The sequence below is a fragment of the Pristiophorus japonicus genome, chromosome 16 (assembly GCF_044704955.1).
Source record: "Pristiophorus japonicus isolate sPriJap1 chromosome 16, sPriJap1.hap1, whole genome shotgun sequence".
Taxonomy (NCBI): Eukaryota; Metazoa; Chordata; class Chondrichthyes; family Pristiophoridae; genus Pristiophorus; species Pristiophorus japonicus.
This window is the reverse complement of record NC_091992.1, coordinates 24306068-24331981: the sequence shown is the minus strand read 5'-3', so window position 1 is coordinate 24331981 and position 25914 is coordinate 24306068. Positions and strand designations below refer to the sequence as shown.

The following is a 25914-nucleotide window of genomic DNA, read 5'->3' as shown; positions in this document are numbered from 1 at the left end:
GAATAAAATGACTCACAAACTTTTAACTATCTAAGTTATGAAGAATTACATAGACTGGATTGTGCTGCAAAAGGTGTAACCTACACTGGGGTTTAGGTGAGGTTGAAAAGCCAACTTCTGGAAATGAGAAGAATGGTTATGATTTGGAATGCACGGCCTGAAAGGGTGGTGGAAGCAGATTCAATAGTAACTTTCAAAAAGGGAATTGGATATATATTTGAAGAAGGAAAATCTGCAGGGCTATGGGGGAAAGAGCAGGGGAGTGGGACTAATTGGATAGCGCTTTAAAAGAGCCGGCATAGGCACGATGGATCGAATGGCCTCCTTCTGTGCTGTATGATTCTGCTTTACTTTCATGGTGCACACATTTGTCTGATCTATTATTACATGGTAGCATGCTCCAAACTGTGGGCTATCCTATGTGTAGTAAATAACTTCACAACAGCAGTATGTAGTGGATAGACTGGTTTATTTGTAATGTAACTCAGTGCTGAAGATGAAACACAAGAAACAAGTGTTAACAATTCAGAGACTGAAGGCAACAAGAGGAAATGTATTATAATCTGAAAGAAGATGCAAGGATAGGATGACATGAACTGGTTGGGAATCTGCATTTTAAGTAAATCATTACAATGCAACAGTAAGCTTAAAATGTATCTCTTAATAATTAGTGCAATTTCAGGGAGCAGAATCATTGTAAACTGGTTCAGCCGTGGCATATTTTAAAATGGAATGAGGCAGTGAAATGGCAGTGTGTTGGGACTTTCCAAGTTGCCCCGTCACATGTTTACACCTATAATCCTTTACATGTTGAATAATTGATTGCAAATGCATAATTCATGTATGAGCGTATACAGGACCAGTGGTGGTCACTTCAAGAAATGTCATAATGGGGTTTATTTTTTTGAATAAATATATATTTAAAATAATGAAAATCAGTCAAGTATATAGCATATAAATGGGTAACTTTGAGCCCATCATACAGTGTGATGCTGCCACAAATGATGGATGGGATGAACTACAATTCTTACAGATCAGTCTTGGTACTCAAACTTTCCATTTTATTCTCTCAAATAGAAAGTATACCACGTCACAATGAGTCTCATTTAACATCGTTACCCTGTATATCAACAATTGATAAGGTCACTTATGTGAAGAAATAAAAATCATGCTTCCAATGATCCAACATCAAAATTACAAAAGGTTGTCACAAAACAATTTCAACTGTGACAGGAATCACAAAATATTCCCTATATTTGTTCTCTGCCCGACTGTTGCAAATATAACAAATCACTGCATCTGGTCGAATCACATTAACAAACCCCTTTGCATCCAACTGGATGTTCCATCTGACTTTGATTGGATCAAAACAACCACATGGTATCCTCCATCATATGTTTGGCAGTGAACAATTGGATCCCAGAACCACAGCAAAGCAAACTCTGGAGCCAACTACCTGAGCAACCATGAGCAAGACCTTTAAGATCGGTGTGTATAATATCTTCACAGGTGAGGTAGCTAATGGTCTAGCTGTTAGTTATGGAGTTAGCTTCACTAGCCATGACATAAATTTATCCAAAAGGTAATTTGAGAAAGATACAACTATACCATGCATTTGTGTGGTCTGTCCCCAGCATGCTTCAGCTCATGCATCTCAAGCTCATAGAGGCTGCGGCTTTGTTTCCCACATGTGGTACAGATAAGCTTCTGCTTCACAGAATTAGAGCTGGACCGGCGTCTGTCAGGGACATGTCTCTTCAAATGAGTCTTCAATGAAGAGGTATAAGAAAACTCCTTACTGCAGATCTGAAAACAGAACGGAGTGAAAGTGCATCATTAAGATTTTTTAACGACAGCAGTTAATGTATTCATTGTTTACATTATCAGTGACACAGTGAGACCCGACACATTTCTGATCTCGACTGCGCCGCCAGGAAGGGCAAATGAAAATTAGATGCTTCTCACAGGAAGAGGAATGGGAGAGGAGATAAAATATCTGCTAAAACCCTTCTCAACAGAAGCAGCCATCTCAACATGCACAACCCTACCTTGTGAAAGTTTCTTTACAACCAGTTTAAATCAAATGCTTAAGCTGACTGCGTACAGAAAATTCTTTTGTCAATCCATGATCCTGACATTTGCTAGCAATTTAGAGAGAACAATTTTTCATCAATTTGACAAAACATTTGACTCCCATGCACGGCAGTGCCAGCCAGGGGATAACATTAAGTGAGTGATATGTTACGTCAGGTAGGATGGGGAGGAGCCTTGCAAATGTACATTCAAAGATTAAATCATCAGTTTGGCAAAGAAGCACTCAGGAACAATCCACACTCGATCTTTAGGTCACATTAAGAGCAAATGCAAAATTCTAAGAACACTGATATATGGGAGGTAGACTTATCAAAGGTGACCTCAAAAGGGTATTGCTCACAGTACAATAGGGTAGAACATTTTAAGAATCAACATTAACACACAAAGACCAAGGCTTTCGACTTGGCAGCTGCGTCAGTGGAATTGAGGCAGGTTGGGATTCCTGCCCACCCTGGAGATATCAACCAGTCCCGGGGTCATTGCCATACCAAAGACAGACCTTAGTCAGGGAGTTGCAGCAGTCTGGGGCTGGGAACATGCAGCTGCAAACCCTGGCCTACTGATACAAAAGATGTGGCCAATGAGTTGCCTAGCAGTAATTCATTGACTCCACGCTTCCAGTCACTGCCTAACTTCCCCGCAAAAGTTATCATTTCCAAGAACAGCCATTCCTGGGATGAGAGAGCTGTCCTATGATGAGATTGTGTAGAATGGGCCGATACTCTCTGGAGTTTAGAAGAATGAGAGGTGATCTCATTGAAACATAGAAGATTCTGAAGGGGATTACATAAGAAATAGGAGCAGGAGTAGGCTATATGGCCCTCGAGCCTGCTCCGCCATTTAATACGATCATGGCTGATCCGATCATGGACTCGGGTCCACTTCCCTGCCTGCTCCCCATAACCCCTTATTCCCTTATCGGTGAAGATTGACAGGGTATATATGCTGAGAGGTTGTTTCCCCTGGGGGGCAATTAGGGGGCATAATCTCAGGATAAAGGGTTGGCCATTTATGACAGAGATGAGGAGGAATTTCTTCACTCAGAGGATTGTGAATCTTTGGAATTCTCTGCCCCAGAGGGCTGTGGATGCTGAGTCTCTGAATATATTCAAGGCTGATAGGTAAGATTTTTGTATTTTTTGTATTAGGGGAATCAAGTGATATGGCGATCGGGTAGGAAAGTGCAGTTGAGGTCGATGATCAGGCATGATCTGATTGAATGGTGGAGTGGGCTCGAGGGGCCGAATGGCCTACTCCTGCTCCTATTTCTTATGTTCTTATGTTCATTACCCTGGCAGATATTGTTACTTAATAAAAAATATAGATAATTCTGCAGGCTTCAAATGTCTGCAATTTAGTAGCCAGCCTGTAGCCACTGAAATAGCTATACCAAGTGTCAAAACTGTATGCAACTGCAAAGAGAAAGGAGGAATCTAACACAGTAGGTCGAGCTGTGGGGCAAGTCATTGTTTGTGTTTCCATACTGACACTGCTGCTGCTTCTGTGCCTTTTTGTTAATACAAAATTGCAGTTCCCAGGCAGCAAACTCCTGCACATGAAGTTCGCAGGATGTCGGGCTGAGCCAGATCACTGGCCCTAGTGATTGGTGATATATAACTGTGCACAATGTACTGCTACCAAGAACATAAGACATAGGAGCAGGAGTAGGCCATATGGTTCTTGAGCCTGCTCCGCCATTTAATACGATCATGGCTGACCCGATCATGGACTCAGGTCCACTTTCCTGCCCGCTCCCCATAACCCCTTATCGGTTAAGAAACTGTCTATTCTGTCTATTCCACAGATTTACAACCCTCAGAGAAGAAATTCCTCCTCATCTCAGTTTTAAATGGGCGGTCCCTTATTATGAGATTATGCCCCCTAGTTCTAGTCTCCCCCATCAGTGGAAACATCCTCTCTGCATCCACCTTGTCAAGCCTCCTCATAATCTTATACGTTTCGATAAAATCACCTCTCATTCTTCTGAATTCCAATGAGTAGAGGCCCAACCTACTCAACCTTTCTTCATAAGTCAACCCCCTCATCTCCGGAATCAACCTAGTGAACCTTCTCTGAACTGCCTCCAAAGCAAGTATATCCTTTCTTAAATATGGAAACCAAAACTGCAGGCAGTGTTCCAGGTGTGGCCTCACCAATACCTTATATAGCTGTAGCAAGACTCCCCTGCTTTTATACTCCATCTCCTTTGCAATAAAGGCCAAGATTCCATTGGCCTTCCTGATCACTTGCTGTACCTGCATACTAACCTATTGTGTTTCATGCACCAGGACCCCCAGGTCCCGCTGTACTGCAGCACTTTGCAATCTTTCTCCATTTAAATAATAACTTGCTCTTCGATTTTTTTCTGCCAAAGTTCATAACATCACACTTTCCAACATTATACTCCATCTGCCAAATTTTTGCCCACTCACTTAATCAGGTTTTTTTGTGCCCTCCTCACACATTGCTTTTCCTCCCATCTTTGCATCATCAGCAAACTTGGCTACGCTACACTCGGTCCCTTCTTCCAAGTCATTATTATAGATTGTAAATAGTTGGGGTCCCAGCACTGATCCCTGCGGTACCCCACTAGTTACTGGTTGCCAACCAGACAATGAACCATTTATCCCGACTCTGTTTTTTGTTAGTTAGCCAAAGCTCTATCCATGCTAATTTATTAGTCCCAACCCCGTGAACTTTCATCTTGTGCAGGAACCTTTTATGTGGCACCTTATCGAATGCCTTCTGGAAGTCCAAATGCACCACATCCACTGGTTCCCCTTTATCCACCCTGTTCGTTACTTCCTCAAAGAATTTCAGCAAATTTGTCAAACATGACTTCCCCTTCATATATCCATGCTGACTCTGCCTGACTGAATTATGCTTTTCTAAATGTCCTGCGACTGCTTCTTTAATAATGGACCCCAACATTTTCCCAACCACAGATGTTAGGCTAACTGGTCTAGTTTCCTAATTTTTGTCTGCCTCCTTTTTTTTTTAATAGGGGCATTACATTTGCAGTTTTCCAATCTGCTGGGACCTCCCCAGAATCTGGGAATTTTGGTAAATTACAGGGGGTAAAGCAAGAATCCTCAGTGTGGACTTACTGCACACGTAAATCCTTTTGTTTTCCTGTGCATTTCTGCGTGCTTCTGTAGGCTCCACGCTGACTGGAATGATTCACCGCACTCGCTACAGGTAAAACTGTCAACGTTTTCATCCTTTATCTCGGTGAGTGACTTGCTGGCCAAATGTTTCCATCGCTTCAGCCGCTTTTGATAAGCCTAACAAAAAAGAAACAGGTAAATAGCAGTTCCTGAAGAATATTTATTGTCGATAAATATTCTTGAAAGCAAAGTTATACTTTTCAAGGACTCCAATTCTTCATAAAAACAGGCAGTGACCACTTTTAATATTAACACTCACTATGGCTTGGCCCTGGAATCTGTGTGTTTTAAATGACCCAACATCCACCACTGGTTTAATCAAAGAGTTAGCATCACTCACCTTTTGCTTTGCAGGTCTGGTCACTCCCGATCCTTTCAGGATGCCAGGGATGCAGTTGTAGTCGTTTGCTGAGATGCAGTCCATTCCTAGTGTTACTTCTACTTCTGGATTTGAAGCGCTGTGTTCATACTGGTTCTCCACATTAGTCTTCACATTTTCATCATCACTCATCGCTCCACAATAGGCTTCACCGTCAAATGCTTGCAAATCATCTCTGTTCTCTGAACCTTGCCAGCTAAATCTTTCCTGGTCATTGTTGGCGACGCTTCCTCTTTCATCAACACTGTGTGATTGATTGCCCCCAGGTACACTGCTCTTATCACCTGCTTTGATAGGAGGTTCAAAGAGTTGAGAGATTAGAGCAGATTCTTTCCCAAAGGCCTTTTTATTTGCAGCTTTGCTGGTCGACAAGTTTATTTGCTTTGAAGTACAAGCATGGGCTTTGCTGGCTGATTTACTTGACTGGTCATCACAGCTTTCTTTCTTAACCTCCATTTCCAGCTGAATCTGTTTACACAGGCTGATCACTTCCTCCATCTTGAGATGCTCAGCAACACTGACGACGTTATCCAGGTGAAGCATTTGAATTGTCAAGCAGGATGTGTAACAGAAGTCCAACAAAGGTAAAAAACTGGGTTTTGTAAAGCCTGCAACATAAATTCAACAGAAAACACACGTCAATGGGCGGAAAATAATTAAATTCTATTATTTCACACATGAATTATTAGCAAAATTGTGACTGACTCGCCTTACAGTAAACCTCCTGCTTTTTCCATTCAGAACATTCAATTAAATCTAAACTGTTGCCGCCCCAAGTCTCAGATTATTGTGTTCTGGCGAGCATCACGAACAAATCCAATGTTATTCAAGCCAGACCTGCATAAAGAAACCATGATTTATTTTCCCTCTCTAACTCATTGGAGCTGAAGCCATTATCGCAAATCCAAGTGTTGATCCTACTATCACAAGACTAAACAAAGAATGGAAACTGCAACAAGAATTGGGCCTTTCAACCATACCAGCAACTATTTCGGCACTCAGCTTCACATTCTACAAAATAAATAAAGTCACTATTTACAACTTTACAACTTCTGGACTCAACATCGAGTTCAACAATTTCAGACCATAACCCCTGCCCATATTTTGCTCCCATTCCCTTTTTTTTTTTAAGCCCCACCCCCAATCTTATGTATTTTTCTGATTCCCATGGCAGCTGGTAATTATTCTGCCATTTACACCCTATCTAGACCCATCTTTTTCTCATTTCTGCCATTACCATCTCAAGTCAGCCCATCATCCATTTTGTCTCTCAAATCTCTCCTGACTTCCACCCTATCACAGACCTTCCCTTTTGTTCTTTCCTCCTCTCCCCCTTTCAGTGCTCGTTAAGAATCTGTTCATTTCGAATATTCGCCAGTTCTGACGAAGGGTCATCGACCTGAAACGTTAACTCTGTTTCTCGCTCCACAGATGCTGCCTTACACGCTGAGATTTCTAGCATTTTCTGTTTTTATTACAATAGTGACTGACATTTCAAAAGTACTTCATTGGCTGTAAAGCACTTTGGGATGTCCTGAGGTTGTGAAAGATGCTATATAAATGCAAGTTCTTTCTCTTTTCACTGGTGTGAGTAACCTCCTTCCCTTAATATGCACATATTTCAGGAGTTCATTGCAGTCTACGTATACAACTGGGTTATGTAACAACCAGCGGCTTAATCTGGCTAATAAACTAGGTAGCCAACAAGTAATTTCCTTCCTCTTTACACTACTAAAGCAAGCAGGTCAATACATATTCTAGTGTTTTCACAAAATAGATTGAAATGGGGAAGACCTTTCAGCTCATCTATTGGAAAGACCCTACGCTCTATCACAGTATCCAGCTGTTTCATAAATGATTCCAAACTTTTTACCTCAATTATCTTTCCAGACAATCCATTCCCCATGTCGATCACTTTTCGTCTGAAGTAGAACTTACTGATACCAGTCCTTTTGCTAGTTTGAACTTGTGCCTTCTTATGTCCTAGAGCCAATAGTTTAATTTGAAGTAGTGTTCTGGATGTATCTGTTCTATACCATTTACCATGCTGTGTAACTCTCAGAGGTCTCCTCTCAGTGACATCCTTTCAAGGCTAAAGAGTCCAAGTTTCTCCAGTTTTTGCTCAGAACCCAGTCCTCGGTTGCAAGGAATCAAGTCTTTATACACCATTTGAAATATACCCACACAACAATGCCCTCTCCGTTCCAGCATATGCTGCAAAATGACAAGCCTGGATAGCTCATCAACTGCTTCATCAAACAGCTTCAAACGCAGCACAAATGGAGTACTGAAGAAGGAGAGGTGATCTTATTGAAACATATTAAGATTCTGAGGCAGGATTGACAGGGTAGATGCTCAGAGGTGTTTCCCCTGGCTGGAGAGTCTAGAGCTGGGGGGCATAGTCTCAGGATAAGCGGTCGGCCATTTCAAACCTAGATGAGGAGGAATTTCTTCATTCAAGAGGGTTGTGAATCTTTGGAATTCTCTACCACAAATGGCTATGGATGCTGAATCGTTGAGTATATTCAAGGCGGAGATAGATATAATTTTGGACTCTTGGGGAATCAAGGGATATGAGAATTGGCCGGGTAAGTGGAGTTGAGGTTGAAGATCAGCCATGACCTTATTGAGTCCGAGGGGCCGTATGGCCTGCTCCTGCTCCTATTTTTTTTTTAAATGGTGCGTCAAGTTGCATCTTACCAGGAGTTGTTGCTGCGCAGAAGTGAAGCAAGTGTATATTTTTAAGCAATCACAAAGGGAAAAACTCTCTCAACTTAAGACAAAAACAGACATTTTCCATACCTGCCAACTCTACTACTGCTTCCTGACTGGAGGTGGCTCCTTTCTCGGTGAAGAGGTCCTGAAAGTACTTGCTGTTGGCAGCCAGCACAGACTTGTGTGCCCGGTACTCCTCTCCCTCAATAAGCAGGGCAATGTCACAAAACTTATTTGCAATTCGCTGCTCGTTCAGCTTGTCTAGCACGACGCAGCTGTGTCCTGTGGAGGTCTGCTTTACAATCCTCTGAAGCTCAGCCTATGATTTTGCAAACATACATTCGGATTTTGAACTAAATGAAGTGCTCTCTCTAACCCCATTGTAAACTGATGTGAAATAAGCTTGAGCAGTTTATTTACAAGGTGACTTTAATATGCACATAGATTGGGCTAGCCAAACTGGAAGCAATACGGTGGAGGAGGATTTCCTGGAATGCATAAGGGATGGTTTTCTAGACCAATATGTCGAGGAACCAACTAGGGGGGAGGCCATCTTAGACTGGGTGTTGTGTAATGAGAGAGGATTAATTAGCAATCTCATTGTGCGAGGCCCCTTGGGGAAGAGTGACCATAATATGGTGGAATTCTGCATTAGGATGGAGAATGAAACAGTTAATTCAGAGATGAATTACAACAATTGTACATTCCTGTCTGGCGTAAAAATAAAAAAGGGAAGGTGGCTCAACCGTGGCTATCTAGGGAAATCAGGGATAGTATTAAAGCCAAGGAAATGGCATACAAATTGGCCAGAAATAGCAGCGAACCTGGGGACTGGGAGAAATTTAGAACTCAGCAGAGGAGGACAAAGGGTTTGATTAGGGCAGGGAAAATGGAGTACGAGAAGAAGCTTGCAGGGAACATTAAGGCGGATTGCAAAAGTTTCTATAGGTATGTAAAGAAAAAAAGGTTAGTAAAGACAAACGTAGGTCCCCTGCAGTCAGAATCAGGGGAAGTCATAACGGGGAACAAAGAAATGGCAGACCAATTGAACAAGTACTTTGGTTCAGTATTCACTAAGGAGGACACAAACAACCTTCCGGATATAAAAGTGGTCAGAGGGTCTATTAAGGAGGAGGAACTGAGGGAAATCTTTATTAGTCGGGAAATTGTGTTGGGGAAATTGATGGGATTGAAGGCCGATAAATCCCCAGGGCCTGATGGACTGCATCCCAGAGTGCTTAAGGAGGTGGCCTTGGAAATAGCGGATGCATTGACAGTCATTTTCCAACATTCCATTGACTCTGGATCAGTTTCTATCGAGTGGAGGGTAGCCAATGTAACCCCACTTTTTAAAAAAGGAGGGAGAGAGAAAGCAGGGAATTATAGACCAGTCAGCCTGACCTCAGTAGTGGGTAAAATGATGGAATCAATTATTAAGGATGTCATAGCAGCGCATTTGGAAAATGGTGGCATGATAGGTCCAAGTCAGCATGGATTTGTGAAAGGGAGATCATGCTTGACAAATCTTCTGGAATTTTTTGAGGATGTTTCCAATAAAGTGGACAAAGGAGTACCAGTTGATGTGGTATATTTGGACTTTCAGAAGGCTTTCGACAAGGTCCCACACAGGAGATTAATGTGCAAAGTTAAAGCACATGGGATTGGGGGTAGTGTGCTGACGTGGATTGAGAACTGGTTGTCAGACAGGAAGCAAAGAGTAGGAGTAAATGGGTACTTTTCGGAATGGCAGCCAGTGACTAGTGGGGTACCGCAGGGTTCTGTGCTGGGGCCCCAGCTGTTTACATTGTACATTAATGATTTAGACGAGGGGATTAAATGTAGTATCTCCAAATTTGCGGATGACACTAAGTTGGGTGGCAGTGTGAGCTGCGAGGAGGATGCTATGAGGCTACAGAGTGACTTGGATAGGTTAGGTGAGTGGGCAAATGCGTGGCAGATGAAGTATAATGTGGATAAATGTGAGGTTATCCACTTTGGTGGTAAAAACAGAGAGACAGACTATTATCTGAATGGTGACAGATTAGGAAAAGGGAAGGTGCAACGAGACCTGGGTGTCATGGTACATCAGTCATTGAAGGTTGGCATGCAGGTACAGCAGGCGGTTAAGAAAGCAAATGGCATGTTGGCCTTCATAGCGAGGGGATTTGAGTACAGGGGCAGGGAGGTGTTGCTACAGTTGTACAGGGCCTTGGTGAGGCCACACCTGGAGTATTGTGTACAGTTTTGGTCTCCTAACTTGAGGAAGGACATTCTTGCTATTGAGGGAGTGCAGCGAAGATTCACCAGACTGATTCCCGGGATGGTGGGACTGATCTATCAAGAAAGACTGGATCAACTGGGCTTATATTCACTGGAGTCCAGAAGAGTGAGAGGGGACCTCATAGAAACGTTTAAAATTCTGACGGGTTTGGACAGGTTGGATGCAGGAAGAATGTTCACAATGTTGGGGAAGTCCAGAACCAGGGGTCACAGTCTAAGGATAAGGGGTAAGCCATTTAGGACCGAGATAAGGAGAAACTTCTTCACCCAGAGAGTGGTGAACCTGTGGAATTCTCTACCACAGGAAGTAGTTGAGGCCAATTCACTAAATATATTCAAAAGGGAGTTAGATGAAGTCCTTACTACTCGGGGGATCAAGGGGTATGGCGAGAAAGCAGGAATGGGGTACTGAAGTTTCATGTTCAGCCATGAACTCATTGAATGGCGGTGCAGGCTAGAAGGGCTGAATGGCCTGCTCCTGCACCTATTTTCTATGTTTCTAAATACTAACCAAATCAGGCAAGAAATGGTCTTGAAATACTTAGTAACCTTGGAGGCCTTTGAGTTGTATTTTTTTTTAAACCATTGCTTTAGATGCATATTTACTGTGCTATTTCCCATTGGTCCCTTTACAGTTGTTTTTAAGAGTTTTGTTCGGCCAGTTGTACAGAGCTGTTAAAATCACTGACGTGTATTCCTAAAAAGGTATGTATTGCTAGTCTAAGTGGCAGAAGAGACAGAGAACCTTAGTGACTTCTTCATTTGAACTGGAATATCCCACTATTGCGAAATGCTCCAGTTTTGGCCGGCGCGGACACGATGGGCCGAAATGGCCTCCTGCCGTGCTGTAAATTTCTATGATTGGGATCTGTCTGGGAACCGATAGCAAGCTGTCTCCAGAAAGACATTTAAAGCGTCCCCACCCCACATTTTGAAGTTCGACTAGGTGTTATTTTATACTCACCTGGTTACAGGGTTGACCTGTAAAGTGTTTATCTCTCTGAATGGGTTGTGCTCCCACACTGGTTTCCAGGTTATTCTGGTTAGGACCTGCGGCTGAAGCATTTTTCATTTTGATGGTCCCTTGGCTTATTTCTGGCTCTGGGGGCAGGTCTTCTGGCAGAGAGCGGATTTTGTCAGCACCCGACCTGCACACTTCGCACTGTTTGACAAACTCTGTGATTTGGCTCAAAATTCCTATTTAAATAAAAACATTAAAAAAAAACAATTCAGCCCCAAGAACATTGACAAATTAAGCAAAAAGAAAAATTTACCCCAAATGATTAGCTGTCCAATTAACAACCAGGCCACTGACCCAACCTGTTCTAGAATACAGATTAGATACCAGTGGGACTAGGGAGAGGTAGCAAATTAAATGGTTTCGTAAAACACCAACAATTCAGAAGCTATAGAAAGAAAGACTTGCATTTATATAGCGCCTTTCACGGCCACCGGACGTCTGAATGCACTTTACAACCAATGAAGTACTTTTTGGAATGTAGTCACTGTTGTAATGTGGGAAATGCAGCAGCCACTTTGTGCACAAACAGCAATGTGATAATGACCAGACAATCTGTTTTTAGTGATGCTGATTGAGGGATAAATATTGGCCAGGACATCAGGGATAACTCCTCGGCTCTTCTTTAAAATAGTGCCATGGGATCTTTTACGTCCACTGAGAGCAGACAGGGCTTTGGTTTAACGTCTCATCTGAAAGACAGCACCTCCGACAGCGCAGCGCTCCCTCAGCACTGCACTGGAGTGTCAGCCTAGATTTATGTGCTCAAGTCCCTGGAGTGGGACTTGAACCCACAACCTTCTGATTCAGAGACGAGTGTGCTACCAACTGAGCCACAGCTGACACGATAGAAACTTCAGCCATATAAATATATCTGTATTATCACTCTGTAACTGTGGCTTGGTGTGTTGTTGCACTGCTGTGTAACTGGAGTCTGAATCTGGCGTTCAAGCCAGCCCGGAAATTGGAAAGAAGAGAATTGAGGAGGGAGGTCTCATTTCGCTTTGAAGTTAGTTCGGGATTTCACATCCCAATTACACTCCACAACTTTAACATTAGTGCAAAGACCAAACAGTTTTATACTAATGTAGTATGAATGGTTTGTATGTCTACAAAGTGTAATACCTGCAGCTAATTAGATGCTACATTTTAAGCATATACCTTTTCTGGGGTTTCAAGCAAGCGTACGTTTTGGGGGCCACGTTTAAGTAAAATCTTAATTAAAAATTAATATTTTTTCTGCCAAAATGTTTTAAATAACCACAACTTAATTAATACTGTGTTGAGGGATTCCAAAATGATTTAGCAGATGAGGTGTTTGAACACAGTATCATATCACAAACAAAGGTTTTTTTGTTGTAAAATGCTATTTCAATAAGATCAACCAATTATTCCTCAATACGTCAGCGAAGATTGCAATTCAAAATTAGCTTAGTAGTGGATGGAGCTGTTTGGACAGTATTAATCAAATAACAGGGTTTGGAAACAAATTGTTCTACTGTCTGTGGGCAGCTATACATCACGGCTACCAGATCACATATTTTGGAAACATAATGCCTTTCTGTAAAATAACAAGTTAAAACTGTAAATGCTGGAAACATACAGGTCTGTCAGCATCTGCAAAAAGACAGATCACAAGGTTTTGAGTGTATGCCCTTCATCAGAACTCTCTCCCGCAGATCCTGTATATCTATTGTCAGTACAGTCCCACCAGCTCCTGTGCATCCATGTTTTTTATTACACTCCATCCCCTCAAGTCGTGTACATGTACACTTGTTACACTCCTCTATAGCTCAATTATTACTCTCTTCTCCCCGCTTCAGTATGTCTATACTTATTATACTCTCTTCCCCCTTGCACCTGCACACCTGTATTTATTACTCCATCTACCTGTATCACTCCCCTGCCTACCTGTATTATCACTCCCCGGTATGTCAATATTTATTCCTTCAGTCTCCTGCATTTATCTCTCTCCTCTACCTGCATTATCCTGTCTATCAACCTGTATTATCCTGTCATTTCACCCTGGCTAGATCCCCTCTCATCCCACTGAAGTTTTCCCTCTTCCAATTTAGAAGTTCCACTTTAGATTGTTCCTTGCTTTTCTCCATTACTAATCTAAACCGTATGATACGATGATGTCTCTTACCTAAGTGTTCTCCCACAGACACTTGGTCCAAATGGCCCATCTCATTCACCAGCACCAGAACCAGAAATGCCTCCTTCCTAATTGGGCTGAGAACATACTGATCAAGGAAACTCTCCTGAACACATTTCAGAAATTCCTCCCCCTCCTTTCCCTTTAGTCTAACATTATACGAATCGATATTTAGGTAATTAAAATCCCCCAATATCACCACTCGATAGTTCTTGCACGTCTCTGTGATTTCCACAGTGTCAGCTGTGGCTCAGTGGGTAGCACAATCGCTTGAGTCAGAAGGTTGTAGGTTCAAGTCCCACTCCAGGGACTTCAGCACAAACAAATCTAGGCTGGCATTCCAGTGCAGTGGTGAGGGAGCGCTGCACTGTCGGAAGTGCTGTCTTTCGGATGAGACGTTAAACCGAGGCCCCGTCTGCTCGCTCAGGTGGATGTAAAAGATCCCAAGGCACTATTTCGAAGAAGAGCAGGGAAGGTACCCCCAGTGCCCTGGCCAATATTTATCCCTCAATCAACGTTAACAAAAAAACAGGTTATCTGGTCACTTCCACATTGCTGTTTGTGGGAGCTTGCTGTACGCAAATTGGCTGCCATGTTTCCTGCATCACAACAGTGACTACACTTCAGAAGTATTTCATTGGCTGTAAAGTGCTTTGAGATGTCCAGCGGTCGTAAATGGTGCTATATAAATCCAAGTCTTTCTTTTCCCTGCAGATTTGCTCCTCTATCTCTCTCTCACTATTTGAAGACCTATAGAATACCCTCAATAGCGTGATCATGCTCTTTTTGCTTCTCAACCAACTGTCCTTGCCCCCCTCAAGGACATCTCTTCTTTCCAACACTACAGTGTCTTCTCTAATCTGTACTGCTACCCCACCTCCCGGTTTTCCTTCCCTATCTTTTCTGAACACTTTGTATCCGTGAATATTAAGCACCCAGTCCTCACGCCACATTTGCGGTATTGCCACTACCTCATATTACCACACAGCTAATTGTGCTTGTAGTTCACCAACCTTATTCACCACACTTTATGCACTTACATACATGCACTCTAACCCTGTCTTTGTATTCTTCGTAGTCCTCCTTAGTGTGCTCCTATCTAATATGCTACTACTTCTTCTCTAGTACTATCCAACACTCACTCCTTTATGCACCCTAATCCTCTTTTCTACTTCTATATGCTGATGCCCACCTCCCCTGCCAATTTAGTTTAAACCCTCCCCAACCACAAGTGAACTTTCCTGTGAGATCATTGGTCCCAGTCCTGTGGAGGTGTAACACGTCCCGTTTGAATAGGTGCCTCCTGCCCCAGAACTGGTCCCAATGTCCCAAGAATCTGAAGCCCTCCCTCCTGCACCATGTCTCTAGTGATGCATTGATCCTATCTTCGTATTTCTACTCTTGCTGGCGCGTGGCACTGGGAGTAATCCAGAGATTACTGCCTTCGAGGTCCTACTTTTTAAACTTCCACCCTAGCTCCTGAAAGTCTGACTGTAGGACCTCCGTACTTGCCCTCTATGTCGTTAGTACAGGAGTGCACCACAACTTCTGGCTCACTCCCTTCCCCCTGCAGAATATTCTGCACCCTCTCTGTGATGTCCCTTTACCCTGGCACCAGGGAGGCAACACAACATGCGGGGCTCACAGTGACGGTTACAGAAACGCCCGTCTGTCACCAAAACTATGGAATCGCCGATAATGACTGCATTTTTAGACTTTGCTGTTCCCCCGCTGTGCAGTACCTTGCCCATTGGTGCCATGGTCTGGGCTGCATGCCTTCAAAGTGTCGTCACTCCCAGCAGTCTCGAATGTTGAGCGGCACAGACTCCTGCACTTCCTGCCTCTTCCAGATGGCCACTCATTTACTATCCTGAACTCTCTCTGCCTATGGGTGGCCACCTCCTGGAAAGTATGATCCAGGAAGCTCTCAGCCTCCCTGATGCCCCGCAGTTACTCCAGCTGCCCCTCAAGCTCAGAAACCCTGATCTCGAGCTCAAGTAGCTGGAGGTGGGCACGCAGGTTGGCATGCAGGTACAGCAGAGGTTGAAGAAGGCAAATGGCATGTTGGCCTTCATAGCAAGAAGATTTGAGTACAGGAGCAGGGAGGTCTTACTGCAGTTGTACAAAGCCTTGGTGAGGCCACACCTAGAATATTGTGTTCAGTTTTGGTCTCCTAATCTGAGGAAGGACATTCTTGCTGTTGAGGGAGTGCAGCGAAGGTTCACCAGACCTATTCCCGGGATGGCAGGACTGACATAAGAGGAGTGACTGGATCAACTGGGCCTGTATTCACTGGAGTTTAGAAGAATGAGAGGGGATCTCATAGAAACATATAAAATTCTGATGGGATTGGACAGGTTAGAGGCAGGAAAAATGTTCCCGTTGCTGGGGAAGTCCAGAACCAGGGGTCACAGTCAAAGGATAAGGGGTAAGCCATTTAGGACTGAGAGGAGGAGAAACTTCTTCACTCAGAGAGTGGTTAACCTGTGGAATTCTCTACCGCAGAAAGTTGTTGAGGCCAGTTTGTCAGATATATTCAAAAGGGTGTTAGATATGACCCTTACGGCCAAAGGGATCAAGGGGTATGGAGAGGGGTACTGAGGTTGAATGATCAGCCATGATCTTATTGAATGGTGGTGCAGGCTCGAAGAGCCGAATGGCCTACTCCTGCACCTAATTTCTATGTTTCTATAAGACACTTTCTACACGTCAAGGCACAAGAAGCATCCTGAAGTTCCCACATGCGCAGGAATTGCAAGCAACTGGTCTCAGCTGCCCATTCATGATCTAACAAAGCTCTATTCCCTCTTTTAGACTTACTAACTGTCCTGGTCATAAACACAGAACCTTTCTTCGTACTCCAAGTGGGTTGTACCAGATGGATCAAATATTAGTACACTCAGAACATTCAGTACCTTAATATTACAATAAAATGATACAATATCTAATTAACCAACTGTCAGCTCACAGGTGCCAAACGTCTCTGGAAAACCCACCAAACACCAATAAAACAATTCTATCCGCTCTCTCTCTTCTATTGACTCCCCTCCCCCAAGGCCCCCTGTATTCCCCAGCCCCCTGTATTGCCCTCTCGCCCCCAGCCCCCCTGTATTGCCCCCTCTCTCCCAGCACCCCTGTATTGTCCCTTTCTCTCCCCCAGCCCTCCCTATATTGCCCCCTGTCCCCCCCCCCAGTCCCCCTGTATTGCCCCCTCTCTCCCAGCCGTCCTGTATTGACCCTCTCTCTCTCCCAGCCCCCTCTCTCCCCCCCAGCCCCCCTGTATTGCCCCTCTCCCTCCTCCCCCCAGCCCCACCTGTATTCCCACTCTCTCTCCCCCAGCCCCCCTGTATTGCCCACCCTCCCGCCCCCAGCCCCCCTGTACTGCTCCCTCTCTCCCCCAGGGCCCCCTGTATTGCCCCCGCTCTCCCCCAGCCCCCCTGTACTGCTCCCTCTCTCCCCCCAGCCCCCCTGTATTATCCCTCTCTCCCACAGTGCCCCCTGTATAACCCTCTATCCCCCCAGCCCCCCTGTACTGCTCCCTCTCTCCCCCCAGCCCCCCTGTATTATCCCTCTCTCCCCCAGGGCCCCCTGTATTATCCCTCTCTCCCCCAGGGCCCCCTGTATTACCCTCTCTCCCCCAGGGCCCCCTGTATTGCCCCCGCTCTCCCCCAGCCCCCCTGAACTGCTCCCTCTCTCCCCCCAGCCCCCCTGTTACCCCCTCCTCTCCCCTCAGCCCCCCTGTACTGCTCCCTCTCTCCGAGGGCCCCCTGTATTGCCCCCTCTCTCCCCCAGGGCCCCCTGTATTATCCCTCTCCCCCCCCAGCCCCCCCTGTATTGCCCCCGCTCTCCCCAGCCCCCCTGTACTGCTCCTTCTCTCCCCCAGCCCCCTGTATTCCCCCAACCCCCCCTGTACTGCTCCCTCTCTCCCCCAGCATTCCCCCAACCCCCCTGTACTGCTCCCTCTCTCCCCCCAGCTCCCCTGCATTATCCCTCTCTCCCCCAGCCCCCCTGCACTGCTCCTTCTCTCCCCCAGCCCCCTGTATTATCCCTCTCTCCCCCAGCCCCCTGTATTCCCCCAACCCCCCCTGCACTGCTCCTTCTCTCCCCCAGCCCCCTGTATTCCCCCAACCCCCCTGTACTGCTCCCTCTCTCCCCTCAGCCCCCCTGTATTATCCCTCTCTCCCCCAGCCCCCCTGTACTGCTCCTTCTCTCCCCCAGCCCCCCTGTATTATCCCTCTCTCCCCCAGCCCCCCTGTACTGCTCCTTCTCTCCCCCAGCCCCCCTGTATTATCCCCTCTCCCAGTCACCTCTCCACCAGTAGCCGCTGCTGACATTGGAGCCGGTGATATCCCGCGAGTAGTGACGGCCGCTGCGGCTGATGTGGCAGCGCCGGAAGATGTCGCCGCGCCGCCGCTCGTCCACCACCACCTCCAGCTCGTCCAGCCGCCCGCTGTCCCGCCGCCGCCGCTGGTAGAAGAGCAGCCCGCCCCGCAGCACGTAGCACGCCGCCGCCTTGCGGATGGCCCGCTTGGTGTGCTCGGCCGTGCCCGGCGCGTACGGCTGCTTTTTGTGCGTCAGGTAGCGCACGATGGCCCGGTAGTTCTCGGCGCTCGTCATGTTGCCCGGTGACAGGGAAAGAGAGGCCGGAGCTCGGCGTCGGTCCGTCCGCCCGCCCGCGCCGCTTTCCGTTCCGGGGTCAAGCCGGCACCCGGATCAGTGAACTTGCATCTACTCCCTTGCAGCAGCAGCAAATCTGCATTGATTAGGGTCAGTCACAGAAGGGTTTGCATTGATGTTGTTGGGGTAAGGAATTGGGGGTGAAAGGAAAAACTAGGCATCTTTTCCAAGGTGCCTCCTCCTTCCTCCTGTTACAGTCACTCCCAAGTTGCTTTAATCCTGCTTCCCCTTCCCCTCTCCTGACCACCAAGCAATGGCATAAGAACATAAGAATTAGGAACAGTAATAGGCCATCTAGCCCCTCGAGCCTGCTCCACCATTCAACAAGATCATGGCTGATCTGGCCGTGGACTCAGCTCCACTTACCTGCCCGCTCCCCGTAACCCTTAATTCCCTTATTGGTCAAAAATCTATCTATCTGTGACTTGAATACATTCAATGAGCTAGCCTCAACTGCTTCCTTGGGCAGAGAATTCCACAGATTCACAACCCTCTGGGAGAATAAATTACTTCTCAACTCGGTTTTAAATTGGCTCCCCCGTATTTTGAGGTTGTGCCCCGAGTTCTAGTCTCCCCGACCAGTGGAAACAACCTCTCTGCCTCCATCTTGTCTATCCCTTTCATTATTTTAAATGTTTCTATAAGATCCCCACTCATCCTTCTGAACTCCAACGAGTAAAGACCCAGTCTACTCAATCTATCATCATAAGGTAACCCCCTCATCTCCGGAATCAGCCTCGTGAATCGTCTCGGTACCCCCTCCAAAGCTAGTATATCCTTCCTTAAGTAAGGTGACCAAAACTGCACGCAGTACTCCAGGTGCGACCTCACCAATACCCTATACAGTTGCAGAAGGACCTCCCTGCTTTTGCACTCCATCCCTCTCGCAATAAAGGCCAACATTCCATTCGCCTTCCTGATTACCTACTGTACCTGCAAACTAACTTTTTGGGATTCATGCACAAGGACTCCCAGGTTCCTCTGCACCGCAGCATGTTGTAATTTCTCCCCATTCAAATAATATTCCCTTTTAATGTTTTTTTTCCCCAAGTTGGATGACCTCACACTTTCCGACATTGTATTCCATCTGCCAAACCTTAGCCCATTCGCTTAACCTATCTAAATCTCTTTGCAGCCTTTCTGTGTCCTCCACACAACCCGCTTTCCCACTAATCTTTGTGTCATCTGCAAATTTTGTTACACTACACTCTGTCCCCTCTTCCATTCATCTATGTATATTGTAAACAGTTGTGGTCCCAGCACCGATCCCTGTGGCACACCACTAACCACCGATTTCCAACCCGAAAAGGACCCATTTATCCAGACTCTCTGCTTTCTGTTCGCCAGCCAATTCTCTATCCGCCAGCCAATTCTCTATCCATGCTAATACATTTCCACTGACTCCGCGTACCCTTATCTTCTGCAGTAACCTTTTGTGTGGCACCTTATCGAATGCCTTTTGAAAATCTAAATACACCACATCCATCGGTACACCTCTATCCACCATGCTCGTTATATCCTCAAAGAATTCCAGTAAATTAGTTAAACATGATTTCCCCTTCATGAATCCATGCTGCGTCTGCTTGATTGCACTATTCCTATCTAGATGTCCCGCTATTTCTTCGTCAATGATAGCTTCAAGCATTTTCCCCACTACAGATGTTAAACTAACCAGCCTATAGTTACCTGCCTTTTGTCTGCCCCCTTTTTTAAACAGAGGCGTTACATTAGCTGTTTTCCAATCCGCTGGTACCTCCCCAGAGTCCAGAGACTTTTGGTAGATTATAACGAATGCATCTGCGATAACTTCCGCCATCTCTTTTAATACCCTGGGATGTATTTCATCAGGACCAGGGGACTTGTCTACCTTGAGTCCCATTAGCCTGTCCAGCACCACCCGCCTAGCGATAGTGATTTTCTCAAGGTCCTCCCTTCCCCCATTCCTGTTACCAGCAATTTTTGGCATGGTTTTTATGTCTTCCACTGTGAAGACCGAAGCAAAATAATTGTTTAAGGTCTCAGCCATTTCCACATTTCCCATTATTAAATCCCCCTTCTTATCTTCTAAGGGACCAACATTTACTTTAGTCACTCTTTTCCGTTTTATATATCTGTAAAAGCTTTTACTATCCGTTTTTATGTTTTGCGCAAGTTTACCTTCGTAATCTATCTTTCCTTTCTTTATTGCTTTCTTAGTCATTCTTTGCTGTCGTTTAAAATTTTCCCAATCTTCTATTTTCCCACTAACCTTGGCCACCTTATACGCATTGGTTTTTAATTTGATACTCTCCTTTATTTCCTTGGTTATCCACGGCTGGTTATCCCTTCTCTTACTGCCCTTCTTTTTCACTGGAATATATTTTTGTTGAGCACTATGAAAGAGCTCCTTAAAAGTCCTCCACTATTCCTCAATTGTGCCACCGTTTAGTCTGTGTTTCCAGTCTACTTTAGCCAATTCTGCCCTCATCCCACTGTAGTCCCCTTTGTTTAAGCATAGTACACTCGTTTGAGACACTACTTCCTCATCCTCAATCTGTATTACAAATTCAACCATACTGTGATCACTCATTCCGAGAGGATCTTTTACGAGGAGATCGTTTATTATTCCTGCCTCATTACACAGGACCAGATCTAAGATAGCTTGTTCCCTTGTAGGTTCTGTAACATACTGTTCTAAGAAACAATCTCGTATGCATTCTATGAACTCCTCCTCCAGGCTACCCCGTGCAATTTGATTTGACCAATCGATATGTAGGTTAAAATCCCCATGATTACTGCCGTTCCTTTTTCACATGCCTCCATTATTCCCTTGATTATTGCCCTCCCCACCGTGAAGTTATGATTTGGGGGCCTATAAATTACACACACCAGTGACTTTTTCCCCTTACTATCTCTAATCTCGACCCACAATGATTCAACATTTTGTTCATTCGAGCCAATATCGTCTCTCACAACTGCCCTGATATCATCCTTTATTAACAGAGCTACCCCACCTCCTTTCCCTTCTTGTCTATCTTTCCGAATCGTCAGATAGCCCTGTATGTTTAATTCCCAGTCTTGGCCACCCTGCAACCACGTTTCTGTAATGGCCACCAAATCATACCCATTTGTAATGATTTGTGCCGTCAACTCATTTACTTTATTTCGAATGCTGCGTGCATTTAGGTAGAGTGTTTTAATACTAGTTTTTAAACCATGATTTTTAGTTTTGACCCCTCCTGCAGCCCATTTATATTCATTCAGTGGCCCTTTTTGTTTTTTGCCTTGGGTTTCTCTGCCCTCCACTTTTACTCATCTCCTTTCTGTATTTTGCTTTTGTCTCCTTTTTGTTTCCCTGTCTCCCTGCATTGGTTCCCATCCCCCTGCCATATTAGTTTAACTCCTCCCCAACAGCACTAGCAAACACTCCCCCTAGGACATTGGTTCCGGTCCTGCCCAGGTCCCAGGTGCAGACCATCCGGTTTGTACTGGTCCCATGTAGGGGAGGACGAAAACCCCCTCATTTTACCCAGAAGGAAAAGAGCTGTGGGATCAGTCTGGGCTGTGAATTGAAACCGATGGAAGGAAAACTTTGGGACACAAATTAATTTTAAAAGAGCAGACAAGGCCTGCAGGGGATAAAAAGGGGGTGCATTCATGGAGACCCCCCCCCCACCCAGTGTTTGGACTCATAGGAAAGGGAATTTAATTTGGAACTATCTACCAGAAAGTTTGAAATCCTAAAGTGCACATGGAAGAAACTACGAACTTTAATCGAATTTGGGATTTTTTAAAAGATGTATGTTGAGTCTGCAAGAAAAGGGGTGGAGTCAATATCAAAAGGGCCAGTTTGGACATTGGAACTAATCAAATTGTCTGGGAACTGTATACCCTTGAAACTTGCCCCTTGAAAACATTAGCATTTAAACAATGCCACATACATATTCCAACACCTTTTTCATCAGGCATAGAAATATCTGGCTCAGGCCAGACTAGCACAATGGCTACAGGAGGCCAATGCAATCAACACTCACTCAAACCTTGAGTAGGTTAAGATCAGTGGGAAAAAAAAACTAAAAATCTAAAACTGCTGCATTTTTCAAAATCAAAAAGTCCACCAATGAGAAGAATCGACTTCAGCAGGAGAGGCGGACTGGATGAAAAAAGAAGTGATGATTTTCCCTGCCTTCGTGATTCAACAACCACAACCACAAGCCTCTCAACACTGAAGGAAAACCAGTGTCCGAAGACACCAAAGATAGAAGAAACAAACCACCAGACTGCGGAAGGCACAGTAGTGAGTATAACCTCTGGTCCCCAGAACTCCCAACTCAGTTAGGCCAGGAAAGGTGGGAGGTTGGGCATTGTACTGCTAAACTGGTGTAAAGATTTTCGTTGGGTCCGTTTTAGTGGGATTTAGGGGGATTGTTTTGTTGGTGTATTGCTGTTTGTTGAGTTACACCTTGTCAAATAAATTGGAAGCCTAAAGTTCCTCTTGGAATCACCTTGTCTCAGTTCTATTGTATTACATCTCCTGATCGTGAGTCTTATGTCAGAACCGTGTAAGGGAAGCTAGGAGCGCCTCGAAAACGCTCAACTGTGTGTCACAGGCTAGGGAAGAAGGGGTTAGGAGTGTTTGACACTCACAGGTGCCTCACAGGCTAGGCATAAGCTGTGGGGACGCACGAGTCTCAAAACCCCCTTCATAAGCTGTGGACACAGTCTCTCCAGGGGTGCTCTTGCAGCACTCAGGGTACCTCACAGGCCAGGCATAAGCTGTGAGGGCAGAAGCCCAGAGAGAGACACCCAAGGCACAACAACAACCCTGTGAAAACTCCTTACACCCACCTCCCCCAGAACCGGTTCCAATGCCCCAGGAATTTGAATCCCTCCCTGCTGCACCACTGCTCAAGCCACGTATTCATCTGAGCTATCCTGCGATTCCTACTCTGACTAGCACGTGGCACTGGTAGCAATCCTGAGATTACTACTTTTGAGGTCCTACGATTTAATTTAGCTCCTAGCTCCTTAAATTCGTCTTGTCGGACCTCATCCCTTTTTTTACCTATATCATTGGTACCAATGTGCACCACTACAACTGGCTGTTCACCCTTTTCAGAATGTCCTACACTTGCTCCGAGACATCCTTGACCCTTGCACTAGGGAGGCAACATACCATCCTGGAGTCTCGGTTGCGGCCTATCTATTCCCCTTACCATTGAATCCCCTATCACTATCGCTCTCCCACTCCCACTCTTTTTCCTGCCCTCCTGTGCAGCAGAGCCAGCTACGGTGCCATGAACTTGGCTGCTGCTGCCCTCCCCTGATGAGTCATCCCCCTCAACAGTACTCAAAACGGTGAATCTGTTTTGCAGGGGGATGACCGCAGGGGACCCCTGCACTACCTTCCTTGCACTGCTCTTCCTGCTGGTCTTCCATTCCCTAGCTGGCTGTGGACCCTTCACCTGTGGTAAGACCAGCTCGCTACATGTGCTACTCACGTCATTCTCAGCATCGTAGATGCTCCAGAGTGAATCCACCCTCAGCTCCAATTCAGCAACGCGGACCGTCAGGAGCTGGAGGCGGACACACTTCCCGCACACGTAGTCGTCAGGGACACCGGAAGTGTCCCTGAGTTCCCACATGGTACAGGAGCATATCACGTGACCGAGCTCTCCTGCCATGACTTAACCCTTAGATACACTTAAATTGGCAACAACAATGTTAAAGTTTACTCACTGTGATAGAAGAGAAAAAAGAAAAACTACTCACCAATCCAGCCAATCATTTACCCCCTTGGCTGTGACGTCACCTTTCTGTTTCTTTCTACTTCTTTTTTGCCTTCTCCCTGTAGCTGCACAAGGTGGCCTCTCCACGCACCTCCTCGACGCTGGACCCCGACTCCCTGCTGTGCCTTTTATAGGCCTCTCCACGCACCTCCGACGCTGCTCCTGACGCACTCATCACAGCTGCTGTCTCACCCTAAATAGTCAACTTAAAGGGATTTAGAGGGAGACAGACCTGCCCCAACACAATTTCAGTTCAATCAAACACTACTCAGTAGGCTGCAAAACTGTCTTGCACCAAATAGAAAGACTTACAGAAAATAGGTGCAGGAGTAGGCCATTCAGCCCTTTGAGCCTGCACCACCATTCAATATGATCATGGCTGATCATTCACCTCAGTACCCCTTTCCTGCTTTCTCTCCATACCTCTTGATCCCTTTAGCCGTGAGGGCCATATCTAACTCCCTCTTGAATATATCGAATGAACTGACTTCAACAACTCTCTGCAGTAGAGAATTCCACAGGTTAACAACTCTGAGTGAAGAAGCTTCTCCTCATCTCAGTCCTAAATGGCTCACCCTTTATCCTAAGAATGTGTCCCCTGGTTCTGGACTTCCCCAACATCGGGAACATTCTTCCTGCATCTAACCTGTCCAGTCCCGTCAGAATTTTATATGTTTCTATGAGATCATCTCTCATCCTTCCAAGCTCCAGTGAATACAGGCCCAGTCGATTCAGTCTCTCATATGTCAGTCCTGCTATCCCAGGAATCAGTCTGGTGGACCTTCGCTGCACTCCCTCAATAGCAAGAATGTCATTCCTCAGATTAGGAGACCAAAACTGAACACAATATTCTAGGTGAGGCCCTGTACAACCTCCCTGCTCCTATACTCAAATCCCCTAGCTATGAAGGCAAACATACCATTTGCCTTCTTCACCGCCTGCTGTACTTGCATGCCAACTTTCAATGACTGATGTACCATGACACCCAGGTCTCGTTGCACCTCCCGTTTTCCTAATCTGCCACCATTCAGATAATATTCTTCCTCCCTGTTTTTGCCACCAAAGTGGATAACCTCACATTTATCCACAGTATACTGCATCTGCCATGCATTTGCCCACTCCCCTAACCTGTCCAAGTCACCATGCAGCCTCTTAGCGTCCTCCTCACAGCTCACACCGCCACCCAGCTTAGTGTCATCTGCAAACTGGGAGATATCAAACTCAATTCCTTCATCTAAATCATTAATGTATATTGTAAATAGCTGGGGTCCCATCACTGAGCCCTGTGGCACTCCACTAGTCACTGCCTGCCATTCTGAAAAGGACCCGTTAATCCCAACTCCGTTTCCTGTCTGCCAACCAGTTCTCTATCCACGTCAGTACAGTACCCCCATTTTGCACACTAATCTCTTGTGTGGGACCTTGTCAAAAGCCTTTTGAAAGTCTAAATACATCACATCCACTGGTTCTCCCTTGTCCACTCTACTAGTTACATCCTCGAAAAATTCTAGAAGATTTGTCAAGCATGATTTCCCTTTCATAAATCAATGCTGACTTGGACCGATCCTGTCACTGTTTTCCAAATGCGCTGCTATTTCATCTTTAATAATTGATTCCAACATTTTCCCCACTACTGTTGTCAGACTATAATTATCCGC

The 25914-nt window shown here is 45.5% G+C and overlaps 1 protein-coding gene across 5 annotated transcripts in view; it reads right to left on the bottom strand.

Moving 5' to 3' along the window:
- The window catches only part of LOC139226395 (zinc finger and BTB domain-containing protein 11-like), a 42861-nt gene extending 24173 nt beyond the window's left edge, over positions 1-18688 (bottom strand). The window contains exons 1-7 of one of the 5 annotated variants that reach the window (XM_070857139.1): positions 16751-16814; positions 13803-13888; positions 11600-11832; positions 8443-8674; positions 5602-6248; positions 5202-5378; positions 1609-1806 (exon numbers count right to left, since the gene is read on the bottom strand). In XM_070857139.1, the coding sequence (XP_070713240.1) occupies positions 1609-1806; positions 5202-5378; positions 5602-6248; positions 8443-8674; positions 11600-11832; positions 13803-13842 (1527 nt within the window). In that variant the 5' untranslated portion in view covers positions 13843-13888; positions 16751-16814. Of the gene's footprint in view, positions 1-1608; positions 1807-5201; positions 5379-5601; positions 6249-8442; positions 8675-11599; positions 11833-13802; positions 13889-15553; positions 16608-16631; positions 16815-18118 lie in introns of those variants that run through there. The other 4 variants (XR_011587252.1, XM_070857138.1, XM_070857140.1 and 1 more) reach the window with 4 other exon arrangements.
- Between the last annotated feature and the right edge of the window lie 7226 nt (positions 18689-25914).